Here is a 27,554-nt window from a genome sequence, read left to right on the forward strand (position 1 = left end):
GACTATATAGTACAATGTTTAGACTTACTCAATGAGTAAGTAAATAAAGAATATTTCTCTGGTTTTTCCCTTTAGGTTGCATGTAGAAGTTAGAAGATAAAGTATGTTCTGTATTTTTGAGGACTATAAAGCATGTCTTCTTTTAAGTGATTTTTCACAGTATTAAAGCATTCCCAATTTGAAAACAGAGGAGATTAAAAATTAATAATATCCTTTAGAAACACTTTCATAAAAACACTTCCTAATGTAGCATACTTAGTTTTTGTTAGTTTTATTCAGTGACAAGTTAGTTGGCTAACAAAACCTAGAAGGTAGTAATCTTTTGTTTTAATTAAGATGAAATTTTATTTTCACAGATTTGTTCTAGCAAATTATATTTACCTGTTTTGGTGTGACTGTTTTATGTATCTGAAGGCCTTCTTTTAAAAACAAAAACAAAAAACCCACCATCACATACCTTTGGCAAAGCATTTGGTTTCAACCCTAAGCCTTTTCCCCTCTGACATTGTTTATTAAGGGTCTCTAGTGTGAGCAGAAAAACAAGGTATCTTTGGGGAAAAGATAGTACAGGAGAGTTGAAATCAGAATCCCATCCAAGCAATTATAAGTACTGGAGAAAAAAAAATGGTTTCATTATGCACAGGAATGGGGGTGGGGCAAGGCTGGTTGGCCTTTACTGGCATATAATCTTAAGGGAAAGAAATTCAAATCTAAGAATTCCTTCCCTAAATGATAATGAGGCTTTAGATTCAGCATGCTAAAGCTGAGTTCCTGACAACACATTAGTGTGGAGTAGCATCATAATTTTAATATCTACAATAATATATTATTTATAAAAATATTACAATGGTTCATATTTACCAAGTTTCCTATGGAAAGATTGGTGATAATAGTTCTTCTGTTATGAACATACAGTGTCATAGAACTTCAATACCTCAAACAGTGGTGTAATATGTAATTTGCATAGGAATAATTCCAGCAAGTTATACAATCAGCTTGCTTCATGATCTTTAAGGTTACCAGTGTTTTATGGTTTAACGGCTCCTCCCCAATATTCTTTATGAAGTTTTCCCAAAAAACTGCCAGAAACCACTTCTGTTCAGTGTGGAGGCAATTTTCTGTTATTACAAAGCAATTGGATTGTTGAAGGCTTTTCTATCCTAGTAAAATTCCTCCTGCTAACCTTGAGACTCATTGTGTGGTTGGAGATCACTTTAGGACCCCCACTGGAAGTTCTGAACTACTGGCTTCTCCCAGGCCGCATCTTATGGCTCAGGGTGTGTGTTTGTGGTGTGTGTTCCTGCTTCAGGAGTCCTCCAGGGATTTTAGTCATGGGTTTTGAAACATCAGTGTTACTTATATACAGACAACAACCTTTTCTTTATACAATATTTCCAGATTTTGAACCATAGCATAATATAGTGTGGTCTTGGCAGGGCTCTTGGCTTGCCAAGCAGTGTCCTATGGAGACCTGAATTCGGAAACAGTCTTGGAAATGTGTATACTTTGAGAGATCCGTAGATAGAAATTGCGGTGAATAATCAGAATTCAGGAGTGCCTGTTGCTCTCCTGCGCCCCCTTGTGGTTATATGTGATACTCTCTTTCATAGCTCAAAAGGAGCTCCAACTTGTAGTGGACATGCTTGTTTACAAAGAGCTTTCTTCTGTGTAAAATAGCCTATCAAGTTAATATAATAGTTCTCACTGAGGGTATAAATAGTTTATTGTGTTTGTTTGATTTTTTTATAATTTGTAGAATTTTAAAAATATGTATTGATGTGTGTGTACATGTTTTACCTTTTTCTTATGGAAAATTCCAAACACACTCAAAAGTAAAGAGAGTACAATGCATCCCCTTGTGCTCATCATCGGGCTTCAACAGTCATCAATATTTTGTCAGTCTTGTTTCATCTTCATGGACTTTTTTTCTAGAGTATTCTAAAGCATATTCCAGGCATGTAATAATTTTTTTTTTTTTTTTTGCTCATCTTAAATTTAGAAACTGTATAATTGGGCTCAGTCTTTTACTTTAGGTGTGCAGTGCTTTTAGTCAAAATTGTAACGTAAACTAAGAAAATTGTAAACATCCTCAGTATCTTTGGAAGGTGACTGATGTCCCTAGCTTCTTAAGAGTTAGGTCTAAAACCTAAAATTCCCAGCTGGCTGAGGAACCAGTAAGACTGGATATTAGAAATATTTTCTAGTCCTTAACAGTTACAGTCTAAAAAACCCTTTTTTCTTTCCAGATGTTTATTAACAAGGTCATAATTTATTCCTAAGAAATATTCACTTGAAATATTATCTCTCAGGATTTGTTTACTAAATGCAGTTAGTTATCAACATTTGAAAATGTCCTTTTGTTTTTCCAAGAGGAAAGGTTATGTTCGATAAACCAGTCAGAAACCGTCTGCAATTTCATAGAAGTACATAAAAGTCCTAGGAGGGAAGGCAAGAGTTTCTTACAGTGCAGACTTGAGGAAGACATCCCCAAACAGTAAAAGCTGTTATTTTAATTGATTTCGAGGTTGACTTCCTGGCCGAATTTCGGTTTGTCTCCAGCCTTTAAGACGCTGTCGAGAAAGCCCGGGGATTGTCCGCCGCGGGACTCGTCCGACTGGAGTCTGATCGCGGATGCGCGGCCGCGCGCTGCCCGCGGCAGAGCGCGCCGCCGGGGGAGCCCGGGGAGGCGCCTCCGCAAACAGTGGTGTCGGGTTACAGCCTCGGAGCCGCGCCGAGCGCGCCTAACTGGCTTCATCTAGTGACTGGCTTCATAATTACATTGCTGATTTGTTAGGGAAGGCTTTGTCTTACTTAGCAATTAGCATGGATGTTACTGCAGGGACCTCATCCTGGATGAGCTCGGGCTTAAAGCTTCCCCGATAGGGGCAGCTTTAGGGGTTCAGTTACTCACCCTCCCTTGTCTTCTGGGAGTAAACACGCGGAGGCTTTCTCCCTGTTGGAATTTTGCCCGTGTTTCTGCCATTCCCGGAGGCCGGAAGCAGTCGCTTTGGGGTCTGCAGGCAGCCTGGGGGAGTGCTGACCCCCAACGGCCTCCTGGAGGCTCACCACCCGGTACTGGGGGAACTGCACGGGTCACAGTGCATGGAACACCCCCGATGGCAGATCCTTGCAGGCACCCTGCTTTCTTTTTTAAATTAATTTATTTTAATTGGAGGATAATTACAATATTGTGATGGTTTTTGCCATACATCAACATGAATCAGCCACGGGTATACATGTGTCCCCCCCATGCTGAGTCCCCCCTCCCCCTTCCCTTCCCACCCTATCCCCCTGGGTTGTCCCAGAGCACTGGCTTTGGGAGCACCCCACTTTCTATCAGCTCTCTCCCAGATCTGCCAGCACCACCACCTCCTGGCTTGTCCCTTCAGGGTGTCGTGCCCCCCCCCTCCCTCCACCCCGCGGCTTCTGCTGTCACCTGGGGGAGGAAGGGTGTCAAAAGCATAGCCATTATCAGATTCCTGAGTGTTGGATGTTTATTAAGGTGTAATATTTTAACAGTGTAGAAAGTTGTCTAAGGGAACCTGGCTTCCCCCGTGCAGCAAGGATGGGGCCTTTCCTTCCTGGGCGGTGCTGTGTGACCAGCTGACAAAAGAGCTCTTCCCAGAGTTAGCCGGGGGGCTGGTGGCAGGCATCCTGGTCAGGAGCAGGGACTCTCCAGTTGGACCACCTCAAGAGCAGGACCCAAAGCACACCCTAAGGCAGGCGTCAGGGAGGAGGAGAGGAGAGATGAGAATATTCTGTGTTTCAGAGGTTGTCTTACCAGCATTTGTAGCCAGCCTCTCTCCTACTTGAGAGACTGTCACCCACTCAGTAGTTTTGCCAGGGGCAACTTCTTTCTTCTTCCACTGCCCCAGAAAGAAACTGAAAGCGTGAGTGTGTTTCCACTTACAGGACTTTGGGTTTGGCGGCTCAGGATGTCTGAGTGAGGAAATAGCCTCTGCTAGCCTGCTTGAAGACACGCGTCACACATTATAGCTTCTTTTTTCTTCAAACTGGGTAGCTCTATGAGGAAAAGTCGTCATTCTGAGTCATTAGCATCACTGTGAACGCCTCGTTTTTATGATCTTTAGTGTCAGCATGGGTACTGCTGGACTCTTCAGCAGCCAGTAGTCACACAGGACGGTGTGCTTGAGGAGACCCGGGACTCTTATTAGGAGCCTTTCACCTGAGAGCTGTTAACTAGTGACACAGGCATACAGAACATGCACAGGTCCTAAGTGTGAGGCCAGTGACTCATCGAAAGCAGGCGCCAGCCTCTTCACCCTGCTGAGGGCGTAGAGCGAGACCCGCTCCCGGGGAGCCCAGGGCCCCACTAGGAACTGCCCTTCCCTGACGGCAGACACCAGGGCTGAGTTCTGCGCTGTTAACTGACTGTTGAGACAACATGTCACTTAATCAGGAAGCCCGCTACACTCCTGAGAAAGGAAAACCCTGGGTTTCTACTTGTCACTTAGTGGTCCAAAAGGAAATTGGAACAAGCTCTTGAAAATGTACACAAGGTACAAACCATCCAGCCTTGAGGTGTTTTAAAGTAATAACTTCCAGGATTCTCCCATGTGCCCCGCCTCTGTGTGTGGACGAACAAGTGTGTATGAGCATCTGGTGGTGCAGAGCTGGGAGCCGTTTCCACGTCTGCCATGGTGTGCTGGCCACCTGCCGCCCCTCCTGGCTGCCTCTTTGATTATATGGTCAGTCTCACCTTCCCCATTGATTTCCTCCCTTCAGAAATTGGAACTAAGCTATCAGTCCCCTTTTAAAACACCTTTTGCAGCATTAATTCCCTTGGATAGTGAGTAGGATTTTCCTTCTGGAGGGTTTTCCTTCTGTTTGGGGTGATAACTGTTTGGGGGATAAACTGGGTTAAAGTCTTTTGCATCTTTTTTTGACCCCCGCTGAGTCAGAAAGCCAGCCCCCATGGTGGGCCGGGGCAGGCTCTCAGTTTGGGCCTCTCACAAGCCCCAGCGGTGATGCTGCCCTCAGGGGTCACACACAGCCCCTCCGTGTACCTATCAAGTCAGCCGCCCCCAGGCTCTGGGCCTCTAGGAAGCACTAGTGGTCACAGTGGGCTGCAGGTTAAAGCAGTGGGTTTTGTTGTTACTAGTGGGGATGACAGAAGTGGTGGTTTGCAAAAGCGGATTTAATATTCTTAATTTTTAAATCATAATTAGTTCGTGGGGAACCTGGGGCTCAGCCATTCGTAGACGTCCTTTTGGGCTGGGGTTTTGTATGGAGCAAAGCAGCTCTCTCGCTGCGAGCTATTGAAAGTCAGCCCTGGACACAAGTGTTTGTAGTATTAAAATAAAGGAGGGGGAAAAGAAAATTGTAACATTTATTTTGACAGTTCAAATAATATTAAAGGACAGTGTTTTAAAGTTTTTCCAAGGCATAGCTTTAAAATAATTGAAAAAACACTGAGTTTAAGAGAACTTTTTTGATTGCTTGTTTTTTCTTTTTTTTTTAATGTTTGCGTCTTTTTCCTGTAATGCCTTAAAAATATAAAAGCTATGAAATGCTCCTTTTAACACACGGGTACTATTTCAGTTTCTCTTTGGACCCTGGGCACAAGGCCTCACCATTCACTCTGTGATCACGGTAAGAAGAACGTAGGCCCCAGTGAGCTGGTGGTGTCACATGTGTCAGTCTGAGAAACTGAGTTTTATCATTAAAATCGAGCTTAGGACATCTTACTTCTGCATGTAGTCTTTCTTTTTTGATGTCAGTTGCCATCACAGAGCTACTCATTCTTTGTTTCTTTACCTGCTTAGGCACAAATAGGGAAGCAGTTTAGACTCAGATTTAATCGAGTAAAGGTATTCTCAGGCTTAAATATGAAATCGCTGGATGGAGAAAAAAGGAAGTCGTGGTTGTTGAAATGAGGTCCCTAGACCAGCATCACCTGGAAGCTTGCTGAAAATATAGATCTCTGTCCTCCACACCAGACCAAATGAATGAGGATCTGGGATAGTGGGGGGCGGGGCGGGGAGCATTGTTCCCGAGCCCCCTCTGTGAATTTGATGTTCACCCAAGTTTGAGAACGGAAGAGTGGGAGAGGCAGGCAGAGCTTTCTGAATACAGGGTCCTTGCCCACCCTCAGCGCCTCGGGTCCCGACGGATCTCCTTACCCAGCGCCTGCCCCGTACAGCTGTGCCCTCTGAGGCTCCTTCACCCTTCCCCTTTGTCATACCCTCCCTTCATGCCATGTTACACTCAGAGCCAAAGACACACATCTCTGTTGTTGTTTTACAGTCCTTCTCTGGCTGTCCCTCAATGTCTTTTCTCATTCTTTCCATTTACTATTCATCCAGTCGCTATTTCTGAAGCATCTTCTGTGTGTCAGGGACTGCCCTACCCTGAGGATACAGAGATGAACAGAACAGTCTGAAACCCTCAGAGAGCTTACCGTCTGGGGTGGGACACGTACACTGAGAGGCAATCCTGCCTTAAATATAAACCTCAAATCCTGTCTCCGGAAGTCTCCCCCCAGTCACCCAGTTTGTACTGATCTCTGACTCCTGACTGTGGGAGTCATTAGAATTTGGAATTGCAAACCCCCAAGTAAGTAATATCTTTTCCTGCTTCTCTGGTTCTTTCTCTTCTGAGGAATCGCCCAGTGACATGTTACTGTTGACCATCTGCCCGGGCAGATTTGTAGCATTTGAGGGCAGGGTCCTTCCTAGTGAAAGTGACTCGACTGAAAGCCAGGGTTGGTATCTGGAGAGTTTTATTCACTATTAAACTTCCTGGAAAACTCCCGCAGAGAAGTGTTCATTTGTATTGCTCCCCATGAGTTTTTGTTGTCTCTTTTCAAAACTTAGATTGCTGCAGTTAATACTTGCCAAAATGTATGTTAAGCAAATCAGAATGTTAGGGGTTTGTTTCTAACAAGTTTATTGGGGAGGGAAGGTATTTTATCCTGAACTGTATATTAAGAGCCAGTGAATATTCAGTAAAAAGAGTGACTGCGGTTAGTTTTAGACCCCTTGAGGTGGGCAGGGAAGGGAGGGAGCACCCACCTCACTCCTCCATGTCAGGGTCTCTAACCAGTCCTGAAGTTCCGGGTCCCCGTTGGGCCTTCGGCCGAAAGACTGGATGGAAGACACGGGCTTTGGGCCTGGGTCTTCACAAGTCGAGGGAGGAGGCAAAGTGAGGTGCTGAGCCTTGGGGGTAGCCTGGAAACCAACTTGTCACAAGCTCCTCCTCTCAGGGAACCACAGGTTACCATCCGGTGTCCAGTTCCACTGCCAAGGGGCCTCTCACGCAGGAACAGCACGCACCTCCTGCCGCCCCCCACCCCGGTTACCTTGAAGCCCTGAATGTCCTCCAGCTACTGCTCCATCTTCACTCTGCAGCCAAGTGGGGCCTTTTAAAAGGTCACGTGCCTCTCCAGTGGCCTGAAGAGCTGCTGCTGTTGTCTTAGAGTGCCTGAGGAAAAGGCTTTGGGCAGCCTGGCCCTCGTGTTTTTGAGAGGCTTGTCTTTTCTTTGAATCGTGCCTGCTCCGTGTTCACACAGCTCCTAGTGAGGGTCCTTCTCACCTCCCTCCCACTTCCCAGGAGTTGGAGGCCTCTTCTGAACGTGGGCAGACAAGACTCTCAACAGCGTGTTAAGCAAACTTTGGGAAAACTTTTTTTTCTTTTTTTACAAACTTTAAATTAAAAAAAAAATTTTAATGTTACTGTTCTACATAAGAATGTGGGTTAGACTTTTTACCATGTCATTTTTCACTCCTTTTTTGTAAAAATGTAGAGTTCAGATTACAAATCAGGACTGTGTGCATTTTGCAATCTTACTGGGTGTGTAGAGCAGTTTGCCTCATAAAATGAAATAGAAAAATGAAGGCAAACCTGCTTTGAGAGATACTCTATCACGGGTCCTTATTTACACATTTGAGAAGCATCCAAGATTCAATTCGTCTGCCTGTTCCTGCTCACGGATTCGGCTTACCTGGGTCCTCCTCCTTCCCCTTCCAGACAGCATTTACAGATGTCTTATCAGGCTTTCCCTAAATCATTCGGATCCATATCATATCCCAGAGCTGTGACCAGCTTTGTTGTTGTTGTTTAGTCGCTAAATCATGTCTGATTCTTTGTGACCCCATGGACTGCAGCACACCAGGCTTCCCTGTCCTTCACTATCTCCTGGAGTTTGCTCAAACTCGTGTCTGTTGAGTCGATAATGACCAACTAGATCATTCTAATTGGAAATCAGGTGCTTCTCACATTGAAACCTCTCCGAAAAGTATCTCCATAGACCTTCCTCGGCCACGAGAATTTGGCTAACCATGCCTGTAGTACCATGTGCTTTTTAAATAGTTAAGTTCTATGTGCTTGGTGATTATTTCTAGAGAAATGTGAGTTATTGAAAAAGTCCTATTTTTTTTTCCTGGTAACAGTTCTGTGTGAATGACTGAAAGAAAGAAAAAAACGTCTGCCTTGTCTTTCCTGAATGTTACTTCTCCTTCAGGGAGCCAGTAAACATTTAAAGTAGCCATGAGCTTACATACTTGTTTTGAGGCATGTGTTTAGTTTACATTTTGGGACAGTGCTTCTCAAACTTTCTGTGATGAAAGACCATCTTGTTTGTGTTTTTCCTCTATGGACTAATACTTCAGTAAAACCTGACAAAAAGAATACTGGAAAAATAAAATGAGTTATAAGGATGTAAAAATATAAGCCTCATTTTTAAAAGTTTTATTTACAAAATATAATTACTCTGTAAATCTGCCATAAAAATTTCTAAGCAATACAGAATCTCTACTTACCTCATTGTGAACCAGTAACAGTTTGCAGACTGGTTCCATCTATGGATCACACTTTGAAAAACACTGTTTTGAGAGAGAGAGTGTGTGTGTGTGTGTGCGCGCACGCACACACACAACTTGTGTACTCTCACACACATTTGGGTGTATTGGGTACATTCAAATTATAGTGTATGACATAGGTTATATAACTGCCTTATATGATAGTTAAATGCATTTGGTGAGCCCTTTGGTAAAAGCGGGGCTTCCCTGATAGCTGTTGGTAAAGAATCCACCTGCAATGCAGGAGACCCTGGTTTGATTGCTGGGTCAGGAAGATCTGCTGGAAAGGGATAGGCTGCCCACTCCAGTATTCTTGGGCTTCCCTTGTGGCTCAACTGGTAAAGAATCCACCTGCAAAGCAGGATATCTGGGTTTGATCCCTGGGTTGGGAAGATGCCCTGGAGAAGGGAAAGGCTACCCACTCTAGTATTCTGGCCTAGAGAATTCCATGGACTGTATAGTCCATGTCACAAAGAGTTGGACACTTTGTGAGCAACCTTCACTTTCACTTTTTTTCCCCTTTGGTAAAAGTAGAGTTTTTCTGGACATGGCATTAAATGCTTAAATTGTAAGCAAATACAAATGGTATATACTTGAATACAGTTATCTGTTTCAAAATACAGTTGTCTGGGAGTACTTCTGATGGATAAAGTAGAAAGTGTTTTGTATTGTGAAATGAAGTCACTTCCTCTGTGATTCACACTCAGGTCTAAATGGGCACAGATACTTTAGATAGGAGATGGCCTATGCAAAGTGTGTGTACAAATGAGACAGCCCTGAGCAGTAGGAAATGTTGCTGTCATGTGAAGCATTAGCTAAGCCCTTTGTTACTATCATACCTTCTTTGCCTCAGAGAACAGTTAATTATGGGACTGGTCTTTGGTCCTAGTGATTGACAGCCATTTTCTTAATGTTTACGAAGTGGGGGGAAGTGTTTCCTATAAGTAACTCCACATTCTTTATGAGCCTTAACAAATTCTCAGGCTGATTCTGACTTGATGGATTGCAGTTGTCTTCATCCTCTGCTAGAGACTGAGGCCCATGAAGGCAGCCACCCGGAATGGGACTTGTGTGCCAGGCTCTGTGTCCACCTGCATGTTTAGCCTTCTTCCACAAAGCCGTAGAAGGAAGTTTTATTATGGTTAGCCTTATCCCTTTAGGATGAGACTCCTACTTTAAAATGATAATGAGGTGTAGGAGAAGTTGTTCAGCCCCTTGAAGACCAGGCTTTATTCCTGTGTGGGACGACCCACTTTCTGGCAGGGTGCCCAAGACAGCGTAAATGCGGGATGAGTTAAAGGATTGAAGGAGGTCATTCAGAAAAGGCAAGTCGCCTTTAGAAAAAAATGCTGGGTAACTGCAAAGCACTTTCTTGTATGTGACATCATCAAAAAGAGTGAGTGGCCTTGAGGAGAGCATTAACACGCTCCTCTGGGTAAGCATTGTAGAGGGGGAAGGGAGCAAGCCACGGGCCTAGCTTGATTAGAAGCACGTCTCCGGGTCTGAACAACGACACAAGGACAGCTTTCTTGGTTAAATGGTTATAAAGTGGGGTCTGTGAGACACAGACCGGTGGACTTGTGATTGCTTGGTTTAGATGCTAATGTTCTGAGGGGAAGGGCCAGCTGCTCTCCAGAAAGCACAGGCATATGGGGGTGTCTTCAATCAGGACAGAGCACATGAGGAGGCTGCCATGTCAGGCAAGGTGGGCAGGAGTTAAAATCCATTCCCCGGTGCTCAGGGTCTGAGATAGGAGGCCATTGTCTCTTTGAAATCAATGCAGGAATCACAGTAGGTATTTTAAGAAATGTATCCAGTACCCAAACAACAATACTTATAATCACAGCAAATTTCTTTTAAATTAGTTCAGTTGCACTCAGGTATGACAGCCTATGATGAAACTGAGCCATGGAAAAACTTGGATTGGGAAATTCTCCACTTGATTCTCGACAGAAAAGCGATGGCAGCTCCATCACTGTGGTCATTTAATACAGCCTAAGCCCTTCACCACATGTTACCAGTCAGAAAGGCTCTGTGCGTGATGGGGAAGAAAGCAGTGTTTTGAAAGCATATGCGGTTCTACCAGAACTGTACAAGTTCCCCTTTTTCCAACTGTGTTCTTTTCATCATTCCAGCTGTGTTCAAGCTGTAACCTATGACACCTTTACCTGTTTAGGTCATAGCATTGTCAGTATTTTCTTGGGTTTTAAAAATAGATCTGTTGGAGGGAGGGAAGTTGAACCTGCTTGGTAACAGGGTAGGTAGACACAGGCACACCAAGCGAGAAAGTCAAAATCACGGTTCCCAGGGTAATGTTTAACTTGTCTGTGTCGTACACATTTCTCAAGAAATACATTCAACAGACTACCCAGTGATAAAAATTGCTCCACCGCCACACAAAGGTAAATTTCCCAATGAATTCCTCTGTTGTAATCAGCCCTGGGTAGGGAGCTCATGTCCTGAGTCCTGACCTCTGAAATCAGCATCTTTTTTGAAAGAGAGAGGGGGGCGGAATGGAATTCGTTTCTGTGGGATTGATTCCATCTCCTTCCTTTCTCCTTGGCAGATATATGTTGGGGAAAGGAGGAAAACGGAAGTTTGACGAGCATGAAGATGGGCTGGAAGGCAAAATCGTGTCCCCGTCAGACGGTCCGTCCAAGGTGTCTTACACCTTACAGCGCCAGACTATCTTCAACATTTCCCTTATGAAGCTCTACAACCACAGGCCCCTCACCGAGCCCAGCCTGCAAAAGACCGTGCTCATCAACAACATGTTGCGGCGCATTCAGGAGGAGCTGAAGCAGGAGGGCAGCCTGCGGCCCGCGTTCCCCGCCTCCTCGCCGCCCGCCGCCGCCGCCGCCGCCGACCCGCTGGGCTCCAGCTCCCGGGAGGCGCCGCCCGCCTTCAGCCAGCCCGCTCCCGCGCCCTCCGAGCTGGGCGGCGCCGCGGCCCTGGAGGCCTGCCTCACCCCCGCCTCGCTGCTAGAGGACGACGACCCGGACGCGCTTTGCACTTCCTCGCCGGCCGCCCCCGCCAGACTCGCGCCTCCCGCCCTCCTCCCGCCGGAAAAGGACAGCTTCTCCTCCGCCCTGGACGAGATCGAGGAGCTCTGTCCCACATCTACCTCCACGGAGGCCACGGAGGCCGACGGCCCGAAAGGGGACTCCTCCTCCAGCGGGCCCGGCGCGCCTCAGAGACCCGAGGGGCTGCAGGACGGCGGCCGGCCCGAGGACGCGAAACTGATGGACTCGCTGCCTGGAAACTTTGAGATCACTGCGTCCACGGGCTTCCTCACAGACTTGACCCTGGACGACATCCTGTTCGCCGACATTGACACGTCCATGTACGACTTCGACCCCTGCACGTCCGCGTCGGGGACCGCCTCCAAGATGTCCCCCGTGTCGGCCGACGACCTCCTCAAGACGCTGGCCCCCTACAGCAGCCAGCCCGTCGCCCCGAGCCAGCCTTTCAAGATGGACCTCACGGAGCTGGACCACATCATGGAGGTGCTGGTCGGGTCCTGAGCCCCGGGGCCCCCCGCACCTGCCCCCCACCCCCCACCCCCCCGCACCCCGACAGCTCTCCGCACTGTGCATGCACCCTTGCTTGCCTTTTTCTGAGACGAACATTCTACAAAAGGATCACACTAGTTTTTGCTTTGAGCAGAGTTGGAGTGCCTTCATCCAAGTATGACCACTTTTAATACGCTTTTCTTGAGTGGTTCATCAGAGACCTACTACCCGGGAATAAGAAAGAATACAGTTGAAGACGATGTGGCTGTGTTGAATGACAAAAACAGTTCAAGTGAAGCACAAGGAATAAGTTGGGAAAGCTGTAAATTGCATGTGCATATTTGTCTATTTTTTCTATAAGTTTTATTGCAAGAGGTAAAAAAAAAATATATATATATATATATATATTATTTAGATAATCTCAGTACCTTTTCTGGCATTTTCGCCCTGTATAGGTTGACTTGGCAATTCAGCCTTTTTAGAGGCATTAACTACTCCTCTTAAGTGTTGCATTTACATGGCTGTTTAGAAACTGCTGCCCAAATTTATTTTATATTTTTGTACAGATTCTGCAGTTTATGATATTGTTTTTCTAAAAACAAATGCTGTTTATACATATGAGATAGCTATTTTGATAGGATTTGCTCACATAGTTCCTGCAAACTTCAGATGTACAAGTTGCACTTGTACTTTTATAGAGTTGTAATGTTTTATATGTGTTTGGTGCAAAGAGAAAATTTGATCAAATCAATCTGCAATTGATGTCCCCAGATGCAAACACACACACATACACACACACAGCGCTTTAAAAAGGGCCAGGAGATATCACACCCAAATTTCATGAGCACTGACCCCCTGGCATGAACACCCGCCAGCACTGTGACTTCCAAAGCCAGAGCCACGTGGGCTCATCAAGCTTGCATTAAACAGTTGGCGGGAGGCAGCCATGGAGCTTCCAGTTTACATGATGGTTCTCTTTCGCTTGCTGTCTGAAGGGGAAAGCTACCAAGTACTCTTATTTATGCCAAGTCTGCGCTTTTAATTGTTTTTATTTTTTTTTTAAACAAAACCCCAGATCTTTCCCTTTTTGGCATAATTTTTATGAAGACCTGAAATTTTACACGCGAACAGAATTTTATGAAAAGCGACCAACCTCTTCATGGAACTAAACCCTATTGCAATGCTTAGGGCTCACCGAGAAGGAACTCTTCCCCCGGAAGGCATCCATCATGTTGCTCAGTTGTCTTTTCCGGCTTCCCTTCCCTAGAGCTTTCATTCCCTCTGTTGCTAAGTGCTGAAAATGGCATCTTCATGATCACCACAGTGAGCCTGACTCTCCTCGGCCCAGCCTGGGATGCCCTCATGTGACACCCATGGCTCTTGAACCTGGAGTTGGCCCCATTACATCACGGCCTCTGATCTGGTTGCTTTCTTGAATCAACTGCTTTAACTTCACTTTACAAGGCTGTTTTACCCAAATACACAGACAGGACTTTCTATGCATGTTCCCCTCTCCCGCTACTTTGCCATCCTCTCTCTGCCAGGAGAACTAGCTTTTTATTCCTAGTGATGTACTTTTAATTTTAAAATGTTTGCGATGTATCATGCTTGTTGCCGAAATTGTTTATGGCCTTTCTGTTTCAGTTTTTTCTTTTCTTCCAATGGTACTTTAGCTGGTTACAACCTATATTGTTGAAACGCAGATGGCTTCTTTAGGAATAACTTTTATATTTATTTAAGAATTTTTAAATTATGGGATTTGTGTTGTTGTCGTTGTCTTTGTTGTTTGGTCATTTGTCAATATTCAGTCACCAATTCTGCTCACTTCTTGCCATGGATAAAATTGAGTCTTTCTGGCCAATTAAAAAAAGACAGCTTTATAAAATGGCACTTTAAACAAGCCATAGATAGTTTTATTTTTATAATGCACATGGCAAAGCAAATACATTTGTGATGAAGGAACTGCTCATCTAAGCAAAAGATTCGTGTATGATATGATTAAATATTTCTACATTCTGATTTACTCCCCCCCACCCCAGCCCCCACCTAAATGTGTTTTTAAAGGCTAATTATCAACTCATTCAAGCAGTGAGAAACCGATCAAATTGCACTGTTCTCCTGTGAGCACCCTCCACCAGACACCTCTTAACTACTACAGATGTGTCATTCCCTGTAATAGGACCAGGGACCATATAGTTAAGGTGAGGGTTTTTGTAGATGCTTCCAGTGTCACTGTACCTGTCCATTTGAAGGGCTTCCTTTTCCTGTAGAGAACAAGACCGCCCAGACGCCATGCTTCTGCTAGCTGGAGGACCCGGCAAACCCTCCACATGCCGCACACATACACATACGTGTCCGTGCACAATAGTGTTGATTATTCCGGACAATAACAGGGTAAGGCGGCTGATTTGCCATTGTTAAAAACTGATTGATAGTAACTTAGAACAACTGTACTTTGGTTGGATTAGCAAATCGTGTGTTTAAACAAGTCCCATATGTTGGGCAGCAGTTCAGATAAGCACTGCGAGATGTTGCCCACACGTGGTTCTCCCCCTCTCCCACATTGGTAAGGCTGGGCTTCAAGATCAAAACAAAAACCCCCAACAGCAGCACGCAAGTGCTTTTTAACTCTGGACACCCTTGCCATGAATTCTTGGTATTCAAGGTCTAATGAGGAAGAACATGGGAAGTTAGTGGCCCTTTTTCGAAAGGACAAAACCACCTAGTGTTCCAGTTATCTTTGTGTCTTATTTTGACAAAGCGATGTCCCAACAGGGAAGAACGTGAGCCTGTGTGTGATCTCCGAGTCCCAGTTCAAGCGTGGGACGTGTGTCCACATGCCACCCGGCGGCAGTGCCTTCCCCCTCCTGAAGGACACCATGTGGGTTTCAGAGTCAGGCAGGCAGTGTGAGGTGCCTTTACGAGAGCGACATGCTGGGTGGGGCTGGGAGAGGACAATTATTGACAGTGATGTGCAATGAAGTGACAAGATGAGAGCAGAATAATAAGAGCTTTGAATTTGAAGTGATTTTTTTCATAAGTTATTTATTCCTTTTTTTTTTTTCTGTGTAAATATATTTATTTTACTGTGGAGCTCTAACAACATCTGGATGGTAACATGTGCAGAATGTAAGTAGGAATGTATTCTCCTGTAGGAATGTCAATCTGTACTAGAAGGGGGTCTGAGCCAGACCCCTGGGTCTTCTCATCGTATGCACAGTCCACGTTCATTTTTACTCTCTCCTGTAAAATATGGGTCTATTTGAAATATGCAAGAGGTATGGATGAGGAATGTTTTAATACCTCCAAATTTTTAAGAAAATCAAGCATCAAAGGGTTGATATTTTTAAACTTTTTTTAGTCACACTTTCTCTCTACGACAGAAGGGGCAACCACACCACTGACACCCTCGTTCACACCAAAGGGTGAGAACTAGCCAAGCCACCTCCACCGGAGGACTGTCTTTCTCAATTGTGCTGTTTATTGCCATAGCCCCTCAGAGTGTCCCAACTGCCCTGAGATCAATCAAGGAAAATTTCTTAAATAAATAAATTCCAAAGAGCCAAAGTGTCAACTTACGGATCATTTTTAAAGCTTAAATTTATTAACCACCCTTGGTGGTAAATAATGAATTATGAATCTGCAGGGCAGCCTTCTCAGATGACAGATTAAAAAAAAAAAGAAAACCAACCAGAGAGAGAGAGACTCTACTTTGTGCAGCGATTGTTGTTTTCTATATGAATTGTCTTAATTTAAAAATCTTGCTGTTGCAAATTGGACCTTTATACACTTTCTGAAAAGAATTGAAAAGAGCATATTTAACCTTTTCTGGCTGTAAATGGTTAACTTCCTGTAACTGCCAGTGGCAGTGAGGTGTGTGCGTCCTGCTTATGTACAATTGTTTTCAGGGCTTCTGAGAATGAGTCTAAATGGTTCTTGAAAATTAGCCAGGATCAAGTACTATTGCAGACAAAGCCAATAAAAATTGTGGATGTCTTTTAGGGATAACAAGTTTGGAAGAAAAGTGCGGTCCATACAACCAAGATTTGGAAAAGATGTACATAGCAACATGTTTGGTGCATGGTTTTTGAGGAGGGCTTTTGTCAAAAAGGAGGTGTAACCTTTCCCCCACAGACCTGAGAGCTGTGCCTTTTCTATGCAATATTACAGACGTTACATCAGAACCCAGATGGTTGTATTCACATGTAGGTTTGGGCTGTAATCTGAACAATTGGACAGATTAAATGTACATGGAAATGAGCAGTCTTACTTTTGTAGTTTTATATTATACAATAAACAGTTAAAAGATGAGAGAGGTGTGTTTGCAGTTTCCTTCTGCCTGGAGTACAACCATCTCATATGTCACCGTCTGCCTGTGTCAGGGAACAGTGCCCCCGCCCCCACCCCCCACTGCCTCCGCTGTAGTTGGTGCTATCACCCTCTCCCTCCGTCTCCATCTCAGAAGCACTTTTCTCTGTTGGTTCTCCCCCTGCCTTTGGGTGCTTCTCAAACCTCCTTCTCCAGCTCTTTCTAAACATTGGGTTTCTCCCAGGGTTCAGTTGGTGACCAGCTCTTTGCTGAGCCTCTACTTCGCTTGTTTTCCCAAGGGTTCCTAATCCATCCAGGACTCTGAAAACTTAATTCCAGCTCCTACCTCTCTCCCCGCTTCCCTGGTGGCTCAAAAAGTAAAGAATCTGCCTGCAATGCAGGAGACCCGAGTTCCATCCCTTGGTCGGGAAAGTCCCCGAAAAAGGGAATGGCTATCTACTACAGTATTCTTGCCTGGAGGATTCCATGGACAGGGGAGCCTGGTGGGGCTCCAGTCCATGGGATCGCAAAAGAATCAGGACTGAGTGACTAACACTTTCACTTTTTCACCTCTCTCCCAAGCTCTAGACTTCAGCCAAGCTTTGCCATCTCATACTCAGTGCATCTAAAACAGCCTCATTTCCCCAACAGGGCTGGTCCTTCCTCTTTGGGCCTCTGTTTGGCCTCATCACCCTTCTCCCAGGTGTATTCCATCAGCTTCCTTTCCCAACCTACTATAGCTTCCACTTCCCCAGCTCAAGCCGTCTCCCCCCCTCACCTCCAATTATTGCACCTGCCTCCTAGCTGCTCTTCACCGCCGTTGGGTCATTTCTGTAACACCCTTGTCGCCGGGTCTGGCGGTCCAAAGAACAAGTGGTTCACAAGTTTGTTGCACATCCTCTGGCAGCACCCCCCCCCCCATTTGTACAGTCCAGCTCCCCTCTGGCCCTCTCCCAGTCCATAGGGTCGTGGGGGAGACCCGGTGCGATCTCCTTGACAGCTGGGCCATTTTGGAGGGAGTCGTGGGATCCCAGCCTCATCTGCTCTGGGTAGTTTTGGGCAACTCTTGCCAGCTGGTGAGGGAATGGGGCTGGAAAATGAGGGTACCAGTAAATCAGCCATGGAATATGGTGGCAAGCGGGGAGCACTTGAGAGGTGGTATAGGTTGAATTGTGTCCTCTAAAAAAGGTCTGTTAAAAATTCTGACCCTCACGACTTCAGAAAGTGACCTTAATTTGGAAATAATTTTACTGTTTTAACTTTAAAATGTATCAAATGAGTCAAGTTGGGTGGGTCCTAATCCTAATGACTAGTATCCTTATTTTTAAGAGGGAACATTTTGACACAAGCACAGAGAACACCCTGTGAAGATGAAGGCGGAGATCGGGGTAACATGTCAACACACCAAGGAACACCAAAGATCGCCAGCAAACCACTGGAAGCTGGAGGGGGCAGGGGTGGCATGAAGAGATTTCTTCCTCGGGGCTCTCAGAAGGGACTGACCCTGCTGACACCTCAGTCTCTGACTTCTAGCCTCGAGGATGATTTCTATCGTTAGGCCACTCTGTGTTTCGGCAGCCCTAGCAGACTCACAGTGGAGAGAACAGGCTTAGCTCTATTCAGACAGCCCGGTGGAGACCTTCATTAGGGCACTAGAAACAGGAGGCTGCTGCTCAGTAGAGAGGTTTGTGTCTGGAACATGAGCATCTGCTACTAATTAGAGATGGGACTTGGGTGACTTGTTCAATTTCTGTGCTCCCAGGGAGGAGATAGTCATGGCTCCAAAGTCTGTTGGAAGATGTTGACAGGGCAAGAAAAATGCAAGCTGTGGATGTTGTCTATCCTCTCATGCCTCCACCTGCACCAAAGTAGGCACTCAGAACACTTGTTGAATTAAAAAAACAGGGACTTCTCTGGTGGTCCCGTGGGTAAGACTCCACGCTCCCAAAGCAGGGAGCCCGAGTTAGATCCCTGGTCAGGGAACTAGATCCCACGTGTCACAACTAAAGATTCTACATGCCACATCGAAGACCTAGCACAGCCAAATAACTAATAAATATTAAACAAAACACACTGTAGTTGATTCTTCTCTCCAGAGGAGAGAAGCACAGAGCATGATCTTCCTTGTCCGGGTCCCAGACACACCCCCATCTGGCCCTCTGGTGGCCCCTGTGGCCAGCACCTGGCATGCATGCTCTTGCTTGTACCCCCAGACCTGCTGTAGAAGTTTCATCCATCACCCCCAGGCCAAGCTTAAGTGCCTGTGCATGAAGCCTCCTCCTTTTCTGGAGGACTCTGCCTTTGCAAGGACACTTGGCAAGGCCAACTGTGTCTCAGGCTAGTTTCTGAGCTACCCCTGCTCCCTGTACCACCGTGCAACTGTGTTTCCTGTGCTACCCCCTGCTGTTGGGAGCGCAGCCACCCTGTTGATGTACATCTCTGACAGAGGTCAGCACACTTCAGCGCTTGGGCCAAATCCTGCCCGCAGCCTGTTGGTGTGAGTTTTATTGGAACATGGCCACACTTGTTCATGTGTATTGTCTGACTGCTGTCCGAGTGCAGTGGTCACAGAGACCGTATGGCCCTCAAAGTCTGCAATACTTGCTCTTTGGCCTTTAACAGAAACAGTTTACCAAGCCTTGATCTTTGCAAACCATACAGTGCTTAGGACAGAATCTGACCATGGTTGAGGCCAGGCCATAGCTGCTTCACTCAGGGTCTTAGATCAAGACGTCTAGAAAGGGGTCTGGAAATTGGCACAATAAAGGGATGGGGGCAGCGGAGTGAGTGCTGGAGGTGGGGGTTTGAGGGTTAGAGAGGGCAGGGGCGTAGGGGCGTCAGAAAAGTCACACAAAAATGGACATCTTCTGAGGGCTTAACACCTGGGGAGGCTTAGATGTGGATCTTCTGGCCAAAGGGCCCCATTTTACAGATGTGAAAGCTGAAACCCAGAGAGGGGAAGTAAGTGATTCTTGTTTATGGCAAGAGAACATAGTGTGGGGGTTCATGGCTTTGCAATCAGACCGCCTGAGTTTGAATCCTGCCTCCATCATTGATGGCCTATATGTAACCTTGGACAAGTTTCTGAAACCTGCCTATACCTCAGCTTTCTCATCTGTAAGATGAGGGTCATAAGTGAGCTTATCTCATGAAGTGATAGAGATCACATGTAAAGCACTTACAACAGGTCTAGGGCATTTTAAAAAAAAAGAAAGAAGAAATCCTCAAATGTTAGCTGTAGCAAACACGGCAGTGACAAGGCTAAAATCCAGGCCCCCGCTTGGTGTGGGGTTTTAGGTCAGGCCATTAAGCAAACCTGGGGCCTCTTAACGCTGGAAGCACGAATGTTGGGGGCACCACCATTTCCCTAACACCACGCTTGTCATCATGGCATTCAGTTGTGTATTTACTGAGGACACTGTGCTCCAAGCTTGTATGACAATATGGGGTCCCAGAGTCCCTATAGTCTCTTCTGTCTTTGCTTTTAATGTATGCTTGCTCCTTTGGGAAAGGAATCTTAGCTGAATTGGGAGGTTCGGGATCACCACTTGCTGAGCACTCACACAAGCCAGAAAACCACTAGGTGCCATGTGCACGATCTGGTGGACTCTGCCCGAGCCCTTTCAGGTTTATCTGACCACCTCCCCTTTATAGAGGAGGGAGTCCGGACTCAAAGAGGCTAAGCAACCTTGCAAAGGTCACACAGCAGGCTCATGGCAGAGCTGGGATTGCAGGCTGGGCCTCTCTGACCCTTATAACCCCTTCAGCACACTCTCCTATCACCCATCATCACTGCTGGTGTCATCCCAGCTAGGCAGGTGCCGCCTGGAGGCTGAGCAAAGTGAGGGAGTCAGGAGATGGTGGCCCAATCAGAACTTCACTTCTGTCACTTGCCTGACCTTTGGACAAGCTGCTTCACCCCACCTCTTCTCCAGAGGGCTCCCTCCCGGCCCACTGAGGCACTACTCTGAGGGACAAGAGAGGAAGGTGTCCCAGTGGGGCCAGAAGTGAACCAGGAGTTGGGACTGCTTCAGCAGGGCTGAAGATGCTGTGTGACCTTGGATCGGCTGCTTCCCCTCCCAGGGACTCGGTTGGCTCAGTGGCCAAAGAAGGAGGCAGGACTACGTTCATGGCACATGCTGCGGGCTGTGCTTCTTCCTGGCTGCAAGTTGGAATCACGGGGGCCTCCGCCAGCATCTCTGGGCACAGAGCCCCAGGCCTCGGGAGTTTACAAAACCACTCAGGTGGGAGGAGGCCGCTGCGTACAGTCCCCTGGCACCGTCTTCCCAGCTGCTGGGTGTGCATGACCATGACCGAGGAGGCGCACACACTGACGCCATCCCTGGAGCTGGGAACCCCCTTGTAGCAGGCTGGCTGCTGCAGCCCCACAGCCGGCCTGCTGCCTCCTTCCCACCCTCCTCCCTCCCTCCCTGGGCAGGGAAGCCAAGCTGCCAGCTGCTAGCAAGGCCTATTGTTCAGCAGTGACAAGAAATGGCTGCAGGAGCCCAGGCCCCAGGAAAGGCTCGAGACGGTAAGGGGGAGGGGTGGGCCAAGCTGGGGCGATGTCTTCTCGGGGCTTGGCCTGCCTGCCTGGAGAAGCCAGAGCACAAACACACCCAGCAGACGTCTTCACACTTGTCTCCTCGAGATGTCATCACCGGAGGAAGTGCGTGTCACTGTTTCTGTGTGTCAGCGTTGCCGAGTCAGGCTGCCTCTACAAAAGGATTTATGGTCACTTATCTCCCAGCTGAGTGCTGAAAACGGTGCCAGGTGGCCAAGTGCTTTGGAAATGCTGTTGTTCGAAGTCAGTCCAACCCACGCGCTCATGGGGAATGCTGCCTCCTTGGGCCTGGAGAGGTTCCAGGGAAGGCGACAGTCATCCTGGACGTGTGTGTGTGTGTGTGTGTGTGTGTGTGTGTGTGTGTAGTTTAGCAGTGTAGAAAGCATTTCACATACATTTGTGCTCTTTGATTCTCAGGACAAATCAGGAGCGGGTGGCAATGGAAGCAGGCTGAGCTTGCTCAGGAAAACAGGTACACAGAGGGGCGGGGATACAGGCCCAGGCTCTGAACTCCTACCTTTATTACCTTCTGGTGCTTCAGAGTTTAAAGAAACTGGCCCGAAAGTTAATTATGAAAAAGAAGGGTCAACAGCCTGCCTTGGAGCTTGGAGTCACAAATCTCCTGGAACGTGGTAACAGACTCACTAAGAGCTGCAGCCATTAGGAGCTTCCATTCAGCCCTTTCTGTCCCTGAGAGTCTCTCTTCCTCGCCCCCACTGGCACCCACTCTCCCAAGGTTGAGGGGAGCAGAAGGGGCTTAGCTAAGGGGGCACCAATGCCCTTCCTCTATTCTCAGCTGTGAGGCTTACCTAACTGTGATTCCTGGAGCCAGCCTAAAAAGACCAGCACTTGGAAGGTCAACCAGCTTCGGGACAAATGCTAAGTCTTCCTACTCGCCCCAAACCCAACTGCCATGTGGGTGTCCTGCCCCTGCGCTGGCCTCTCTCTACCTCCCGGCACTCCCCCGACTCCCTCCCACACTCCTCTGGCGCTGACTCTCCCTGCTGGCCTTCTCCTCCTTTTCATCTCTCCCTGCCTCTGTCTGTCTCCTACTTTACTACTTGGAAGCCATCTTTGCTGCTGCAAACTCTGCTGAGGACACCGCCTTTCTGATCTGGAGCCTTCCCCCTCCTCTTAGGTCCAGGGAGCTGGGCTCCAGGTCCTGGGCGTTGAGGCAAGCCTGGCGGGATGGGAGGCTCCAGGGCTTGGGTGTCTTGAAGTCCAGGACCTCTGAGTCACCAGGCAAGGGCCCCCAGAGCATCTGAGCAGGGCTCCCCTGCTGCTCCAGGGCCCTGAATACCTGGCTTCGCCATCTGGGGCCATCCAGACTCCCAGCTGCGGGTCAGTGGGGATAAGAAGTTTTCCAGCTGTTTTACAGGTTGGCCTGAGCCGCTCTGACTGGCCTGAGTCCAGCTGGGCTGTGGGTGTGGAGGGAGTCTCTAGGCAGAGAGGAAGGGCTCCCTGGGCTGGCTGAGGTGGTAGGGTGTGGGAGCAGGGGGCTGGCAGAGGGGGGCTGTGAGAAAGGGGTTGGGGGCTGTGCCATCAGGGAGTGGGCGGTGGAAGAGGCTTGGGTCATTTTTCTAAGGGGCCCTCACACCAACTGTGCATCGTGGACAGGGGCTGCTTGGGACCCTGTGTGGAGGCCAACAGGTAGGGGGAAAAACTGTGCCCACAGGGAGATGGAGGTGGGGCCGCTTTCTTCTGTAAAACACCTTCTCTCTGCTGGCCACCGGACTAGGTCTTCTCTTGGCCACCCACTCACAAACTCGGGCAGGGAAACTGAGGCCCAGGAAAGTTAAGCAAGTTGTCCAAGGCAGCACAGTTGGTATTCATATTTGGGGCCTGCGTGTGCCTACAGGCCTCTGTTCAGCAAGACACGGACATGTCACACTGCCGCCGGGGGCCTGGGCCAGGCTGTGGGTCACAGTGGAGACAGTGCCACGCAAAAGATTGTCCATGATCTCTAGCTGTCTTGGGGCTTGCTCAGAGGGGCATGATCTGACCCCTAAATCCTAGCGGTCTGCATCCCCAGCCTGCCAGACCCCTCAGTTTGGCTACAGGGAAGAATCAGATGGGCAAGAGAGCCTTTGGAGGCCAGAAGAACTCTTGCTCACTAACATTGCTCCTTGTGGGTCATAGCAAACAGAGGAGAGAGCCCTTTCCACCTGGAAGTGATCTGCAAGCTTGTCTGATGCTGGAGGCTGCAGGAAGGCAAGGCTGGGGCAACTGCAGGTTAGGGAGCCCTTGGACTTTCATTCAGTTTACCTTTGCCCGCTGGTCCTACAGTATCCCCATCACAGCAGATGGTGCCTGCATTCCTAACAAGCTTCCAGGAGATGCTGGTTCATGGACCACACATTGAGTAGCCAAGTATGCGATTATGTCACTCTTGCGCTCTGTTGACTTTCTTAGAATAAAATCCAAAGTTCTTATCGTGACTTTTGCAGCCCCTGCTACTTCTCCAACCTTATATCTCCCCTCTCTCTGTTCACTTTGCTCCCATTGGCCTTCTGCTCCTACAGCATCTGGATAGTTAATCTGAACAGCTAATCAAGGGAGGAGCAGCCAAGAAACCACCTGAGACAAGATTACAGGGACCAGAGAGCTCATCAAGAGTAGGGGGGACCATCTGAGACCCTGCACATACCCTAATCTTGTCAGCACCCCACGCTTGAACTATTTGCTCTAAAAATTCTTCAACAAATCCTCCCAGGTTGGCACACATACTTTTTCCAGGCAGAAACCTGCTGTGTCCCCCTCTGCCTGGCAAAGCTGTAAGGTTATCTTTTCTGCTTCACCCCAAACTCTGTCTCTGAGATTTGATTCAGCACTGAGTTACAGAGAGGCTGAACTTTTGGCATCAATATATGATGTTTTGTGTATCCATTCACCTGTTGAAAGACATCTTGGTTGCTTCCGGTTTCTGCTGGTTACAAATAAAGCTACTATAAACACTTGTGTGCAGCATTTTTGTGTGGGCATAATATTTGAATTTGTTTGGATAAATGAGCATGATTGCTGGATCATGTGGAATCACCGACTCAATGGACATGAATTTCAGCAAACTCTGGGATATAGGGAAGGACAGAGGACTGGCGTGCTGCAGTCCGTGGGGTTGCTAAGAGTTGGAAACGACTTAGCGAATGAACGTGCATGCGTGCTAAGTCGCTTCAGCCAAGCCTGACTCTTTGCAACCCCATGGACTGTAGCCCACCAGGTCTATGGGTATTCTCCAGACAAGAATACTGGAGTGGGTTGCCATGCCCTCTTCTGGGGAATCTTCCCAACCCAGGGATCAAACCCACGTCTCTTATGTCTCCTGCACTGGCAGGCAGGTTCTTTACCACTAGCACCACCTGACTGAACAACAACCAACTCTTAGTTTTGTAAGAAATTTCCACCCCTTCAAGCTCTTGTCTCCCTTCCCCTCTATTTCTTTTTAAATTTTATTTATTTCTTTGCTTGACTGTGCTGGGTTTTTGTTGCTGCAAGGGCTTTCTCTAGTTGTGGCGCACGGAGGCTACTCTCGTTGCAGTGGCAGCCTCTCTTGTTTCAGAGCACAGGTATTAGAGCGTTTGGGCTTCAGCAGTTGTGCTACTGTTCACTAGCTGTGACTCCTGGGCTCTAGAGCTCTGTCGCTGTGGGGCACGGGCTTAATGGTCCTTTGGCATGTGGGGTCTTCCCAGACCAGGGATTCAACCTGTGTCTCTTGCATTGCCAGTTGGATACTTTACCACTGAGCCACCAGGGAAACCCTATCGTGGTATTTCATTGAATCCTAGGAAATGATTATTTTTGTGGATTTTTTTTAAAAAGTTAAAATCAGAGATCACACAGGATTCTACCTAATGTGTTCTGTTCCCTCTCATCCTTCAAATCTCAGCTCAGATGCCACCTACTCAGAGTGACCTTCCCTGAGCACTCCATTCTCAAGCAGGTATATCACTCTGTTTTATTTTCTTCATAGCTTTTTATTATCATGTGAAGTTATCTGTTTGCTTCCATCTTCTCCTCCTCTTCCTTCTTCTTTTTCTCTCCTATAACACACAAACCTCCTGGCAATAGGGACCTGTCTTGGTCAATAAACTCCTCAGACACCAGATGGTCCAGAGACCCCAGATACTTGTACCACCCTGGGGAGGGGGACGCTCACCAGCAGCCCCTGAAACTTGGCTGATGTCATGTTTCCAAGCAGCTCCCTGGTTGGGGACAGGACTTGATTGACCTGACAGAACAATAGAGAAATATGATATTTTCCCCTATGTGCTGAGGGCCAAGTTCACAGCCTCCCAGGTGGCATGGAACAGCAGTATGGGCTGTCAGAAGAGGGATTCTATCGCAGGCAGAGAAAACTGGGTGGGAACCGGCTTTGCCTCAGTTTACCACCTCCTCCAACCTGGCCCCCCTCAAGAATAAAACAGCTTTCCTCACACTCACCGTTTTCCCTCAGCGCCTACTCTGCTGCACATTTAGTGGCTCCCTATTGCCAGGAGGAAATATGTTAAAAAAAACAAAACAAAACCCTTTTCAGGCTTTGCAGCCCCGCGTTCTCCCAGCCCACTGACTCTTCCCAGGACGCCCTCTTCCCCGCCCCGCCAGGCCCCGCCCACCCTCCGGAGCTCCGCTCGCCGCTCACCTCCTTTGGGAAACTTCCCTGACTGCCTGCGCTCTCGGGCTCCTGTGGGCCTCCTGTCAGCCCCCGCCCCCGTTAGTGCTCAGCTCGCGGGGTTTTGGAGGATTGCTGGGGCCTGTTTCAGAGCTCGGACTCCAGAGGAACAGGGACCGGGTCCAGGGCCTGTGAGCGCCAGCTGGCTGTGGAGTGTGATTTGTTGGAAGGGGAAGGAGGGGAGACTGAGCCACCTTGGTGGGGCCGGACCCCTAAGAGCGCACCAGCTCAGAGAGGTGGGGTGCGGCGCCCTGGAGAGGGGTCCGTGCAGCCGACCCTCCTCCCCTCCGTCTCCCTCCCCCAGTGCGGAGCCAGGCGAGTTGACTCAAGTGGCAGGAAAAATGCTCCCCCCACCCTTCCAAGCTGCTGCACATCTGTGCCCAGACAAAGCCAGCTATTAATCCTAGCTTTTGTGTGAGTGTTTGGGTGTTGAATTCCACTTGGATCTGCCAGCTTTTGGAAGGGGAGATTGGAGGGGATTTAATGACAACAAAAGGAACCCACTGAGGGGAATGGGAGGGGGTCGGGGGTGGGGGGCGCCAAGAAACCCAAGTGCATTCACTCTGAGCCTGGTGAGGGCTCCTGGGAGCTCAACTTCGGCCAGAGGCTAGCAGCCTAGCAGGGCTCCCAAATTCCCAGCGTTTGAGTCACAAAAAGAGGCCACGCCCCAGGAGAAAAACCCGAGCTTCACCAGCCTGCTATCCGCTCCAGATACTGCCTGACAGGGCCTGGGCACTGCCGCAGTGCTGTCCCTTTCAGACCGGGGCAACCCCTTACCCCCAGGGACCAAGCCCAGGTCAGGGAGAGCCTTCAAGGCACCAGGAGTCCCCAGCACAGTCCTGAGGCAGAGGGCCTGAGCAGTGGGCTGCCCGATGGCCTCGACCCGCCTCTCCCGAGAAGTCATTGAGCACCTGGTCCCGGCCAGAAGTTCCACTTCCAGGAAATCCAGTCCCCACCAACCCTAACTCAGCTGAGACGTTAGAATAGCCCAGGACACAGTCCCTGTGTGTGTGTGTGTGTATCTAAGAATGTTGGGTAATTCTGAGGCGGGAGGGCCTGCCACCCCAGGCAGGTGTTATTTGTGTAGCAGAAGCTCTGCTCTCATTACTAGATTAATAAGCGGCCTGAGGTGTGAACTGAAACCCCCTGATCTGCCCCTGCCCCTCCTGCTTTGTTAATTTCACTTTTTAAATGCGTTTCCCATCTGTGGCTGTTTGACTCCCAAAGCTGGCCGAGCTGTCAGGTCACACAGTGAAGTACAAGTGGTTTTAACTCTGTGTGGTGCGGAGACAGACCCAGAGCTTCCTCCCCGTTTTTCTACCTTAGCTGAGACGTCTGGTAATATTTATTCATTCATTCGATAGCTGACCGAAGTATTGCTCTGCAGGCCAAGTTCTGCTTTTAGCTGCTGGGCAGGAAACGCACAATGTGGCTGCCTGCTACAACTACGCTTCCGGGCTTAATGAACTGTTTTCTAGTGGCTGTTAGCATGTCCACAGATGTTTTATTCTACCTTAATTAATTCTAGGGCTTCCTAGGTGGCGCTAGTGGTAAAAAACAAAAAACAAACAAAAAAAAAACCCCACCTGCCAGTGCAGGAGATATAAGAGACATAGGTTCAATCCTTGGGTTGGGAAGATCCTCTAAAGAAGATCATGGCAACCCACTGTAGTATTCTTGCCTGGAGA

General features: G+C 48.0%; 1 protein-coding gene and 1 long non-coding RNA gene across 4 annotated transcripts in view; one reads left to right on the top strand and one right to left on the bottom strand.

The window, feature by feature from the left end:
- SERTAD2 (SERTA domain containing 2) overlaps positions 1-16,642 on the top strand; it is a 111,575-nt gene extending 94,933 nt beyond the window's left edge. For all 3 annotated transcript variants that reach the window (XM_061155187.1, XM_061155188.1, XM_061155186.1), the window contains one exon: positions 11,386-16,642. In XM_061155187.1, the coding sequence (XP_061011170.1) occupies positions 11,390-12,343 (954 nt within the window). In that variant the 5' untranslated portion in view covers positions 11,386-11,389 and the 3' untranslated portion in view covers positions 12,344-16,642. The remainder of the gene's footprint in view (positions 1-11,385) is intronic.
- A 9,016-nt stretch (positions 16,643-25,658) lies between these two features.
- Positions 25,659-27,278, bottom strand: LOC133065508 (uncharacterized). Its single transcript, XR_009694902.1, has 3 exons — positions 27,188-27,278; positions 25,837-26,012; positions 25,659-25,680 (listed from the first exon to the last, which is right to left on the bottom strand). It is a non-coding gene; the product is annotated as an uncharacterized LOC133065508 (long non-coding RNA).
- Positions 27,279-27,554: the final 276 nt, after the last annotated feature.

The sequence above is a fragment of the Dama dama genome, chromosome 11 (genome assembly GCF_033118175.1).
Source record: "Dama dama isolate Ldn47 chromosome 11, ASM3311817v1, whole genome shotgun sequence".
NCBI lineage: Eukaryota > Metazoa > Chordata > Mammalia > Artiodactyla > Cervidae > Dama > Dama dama.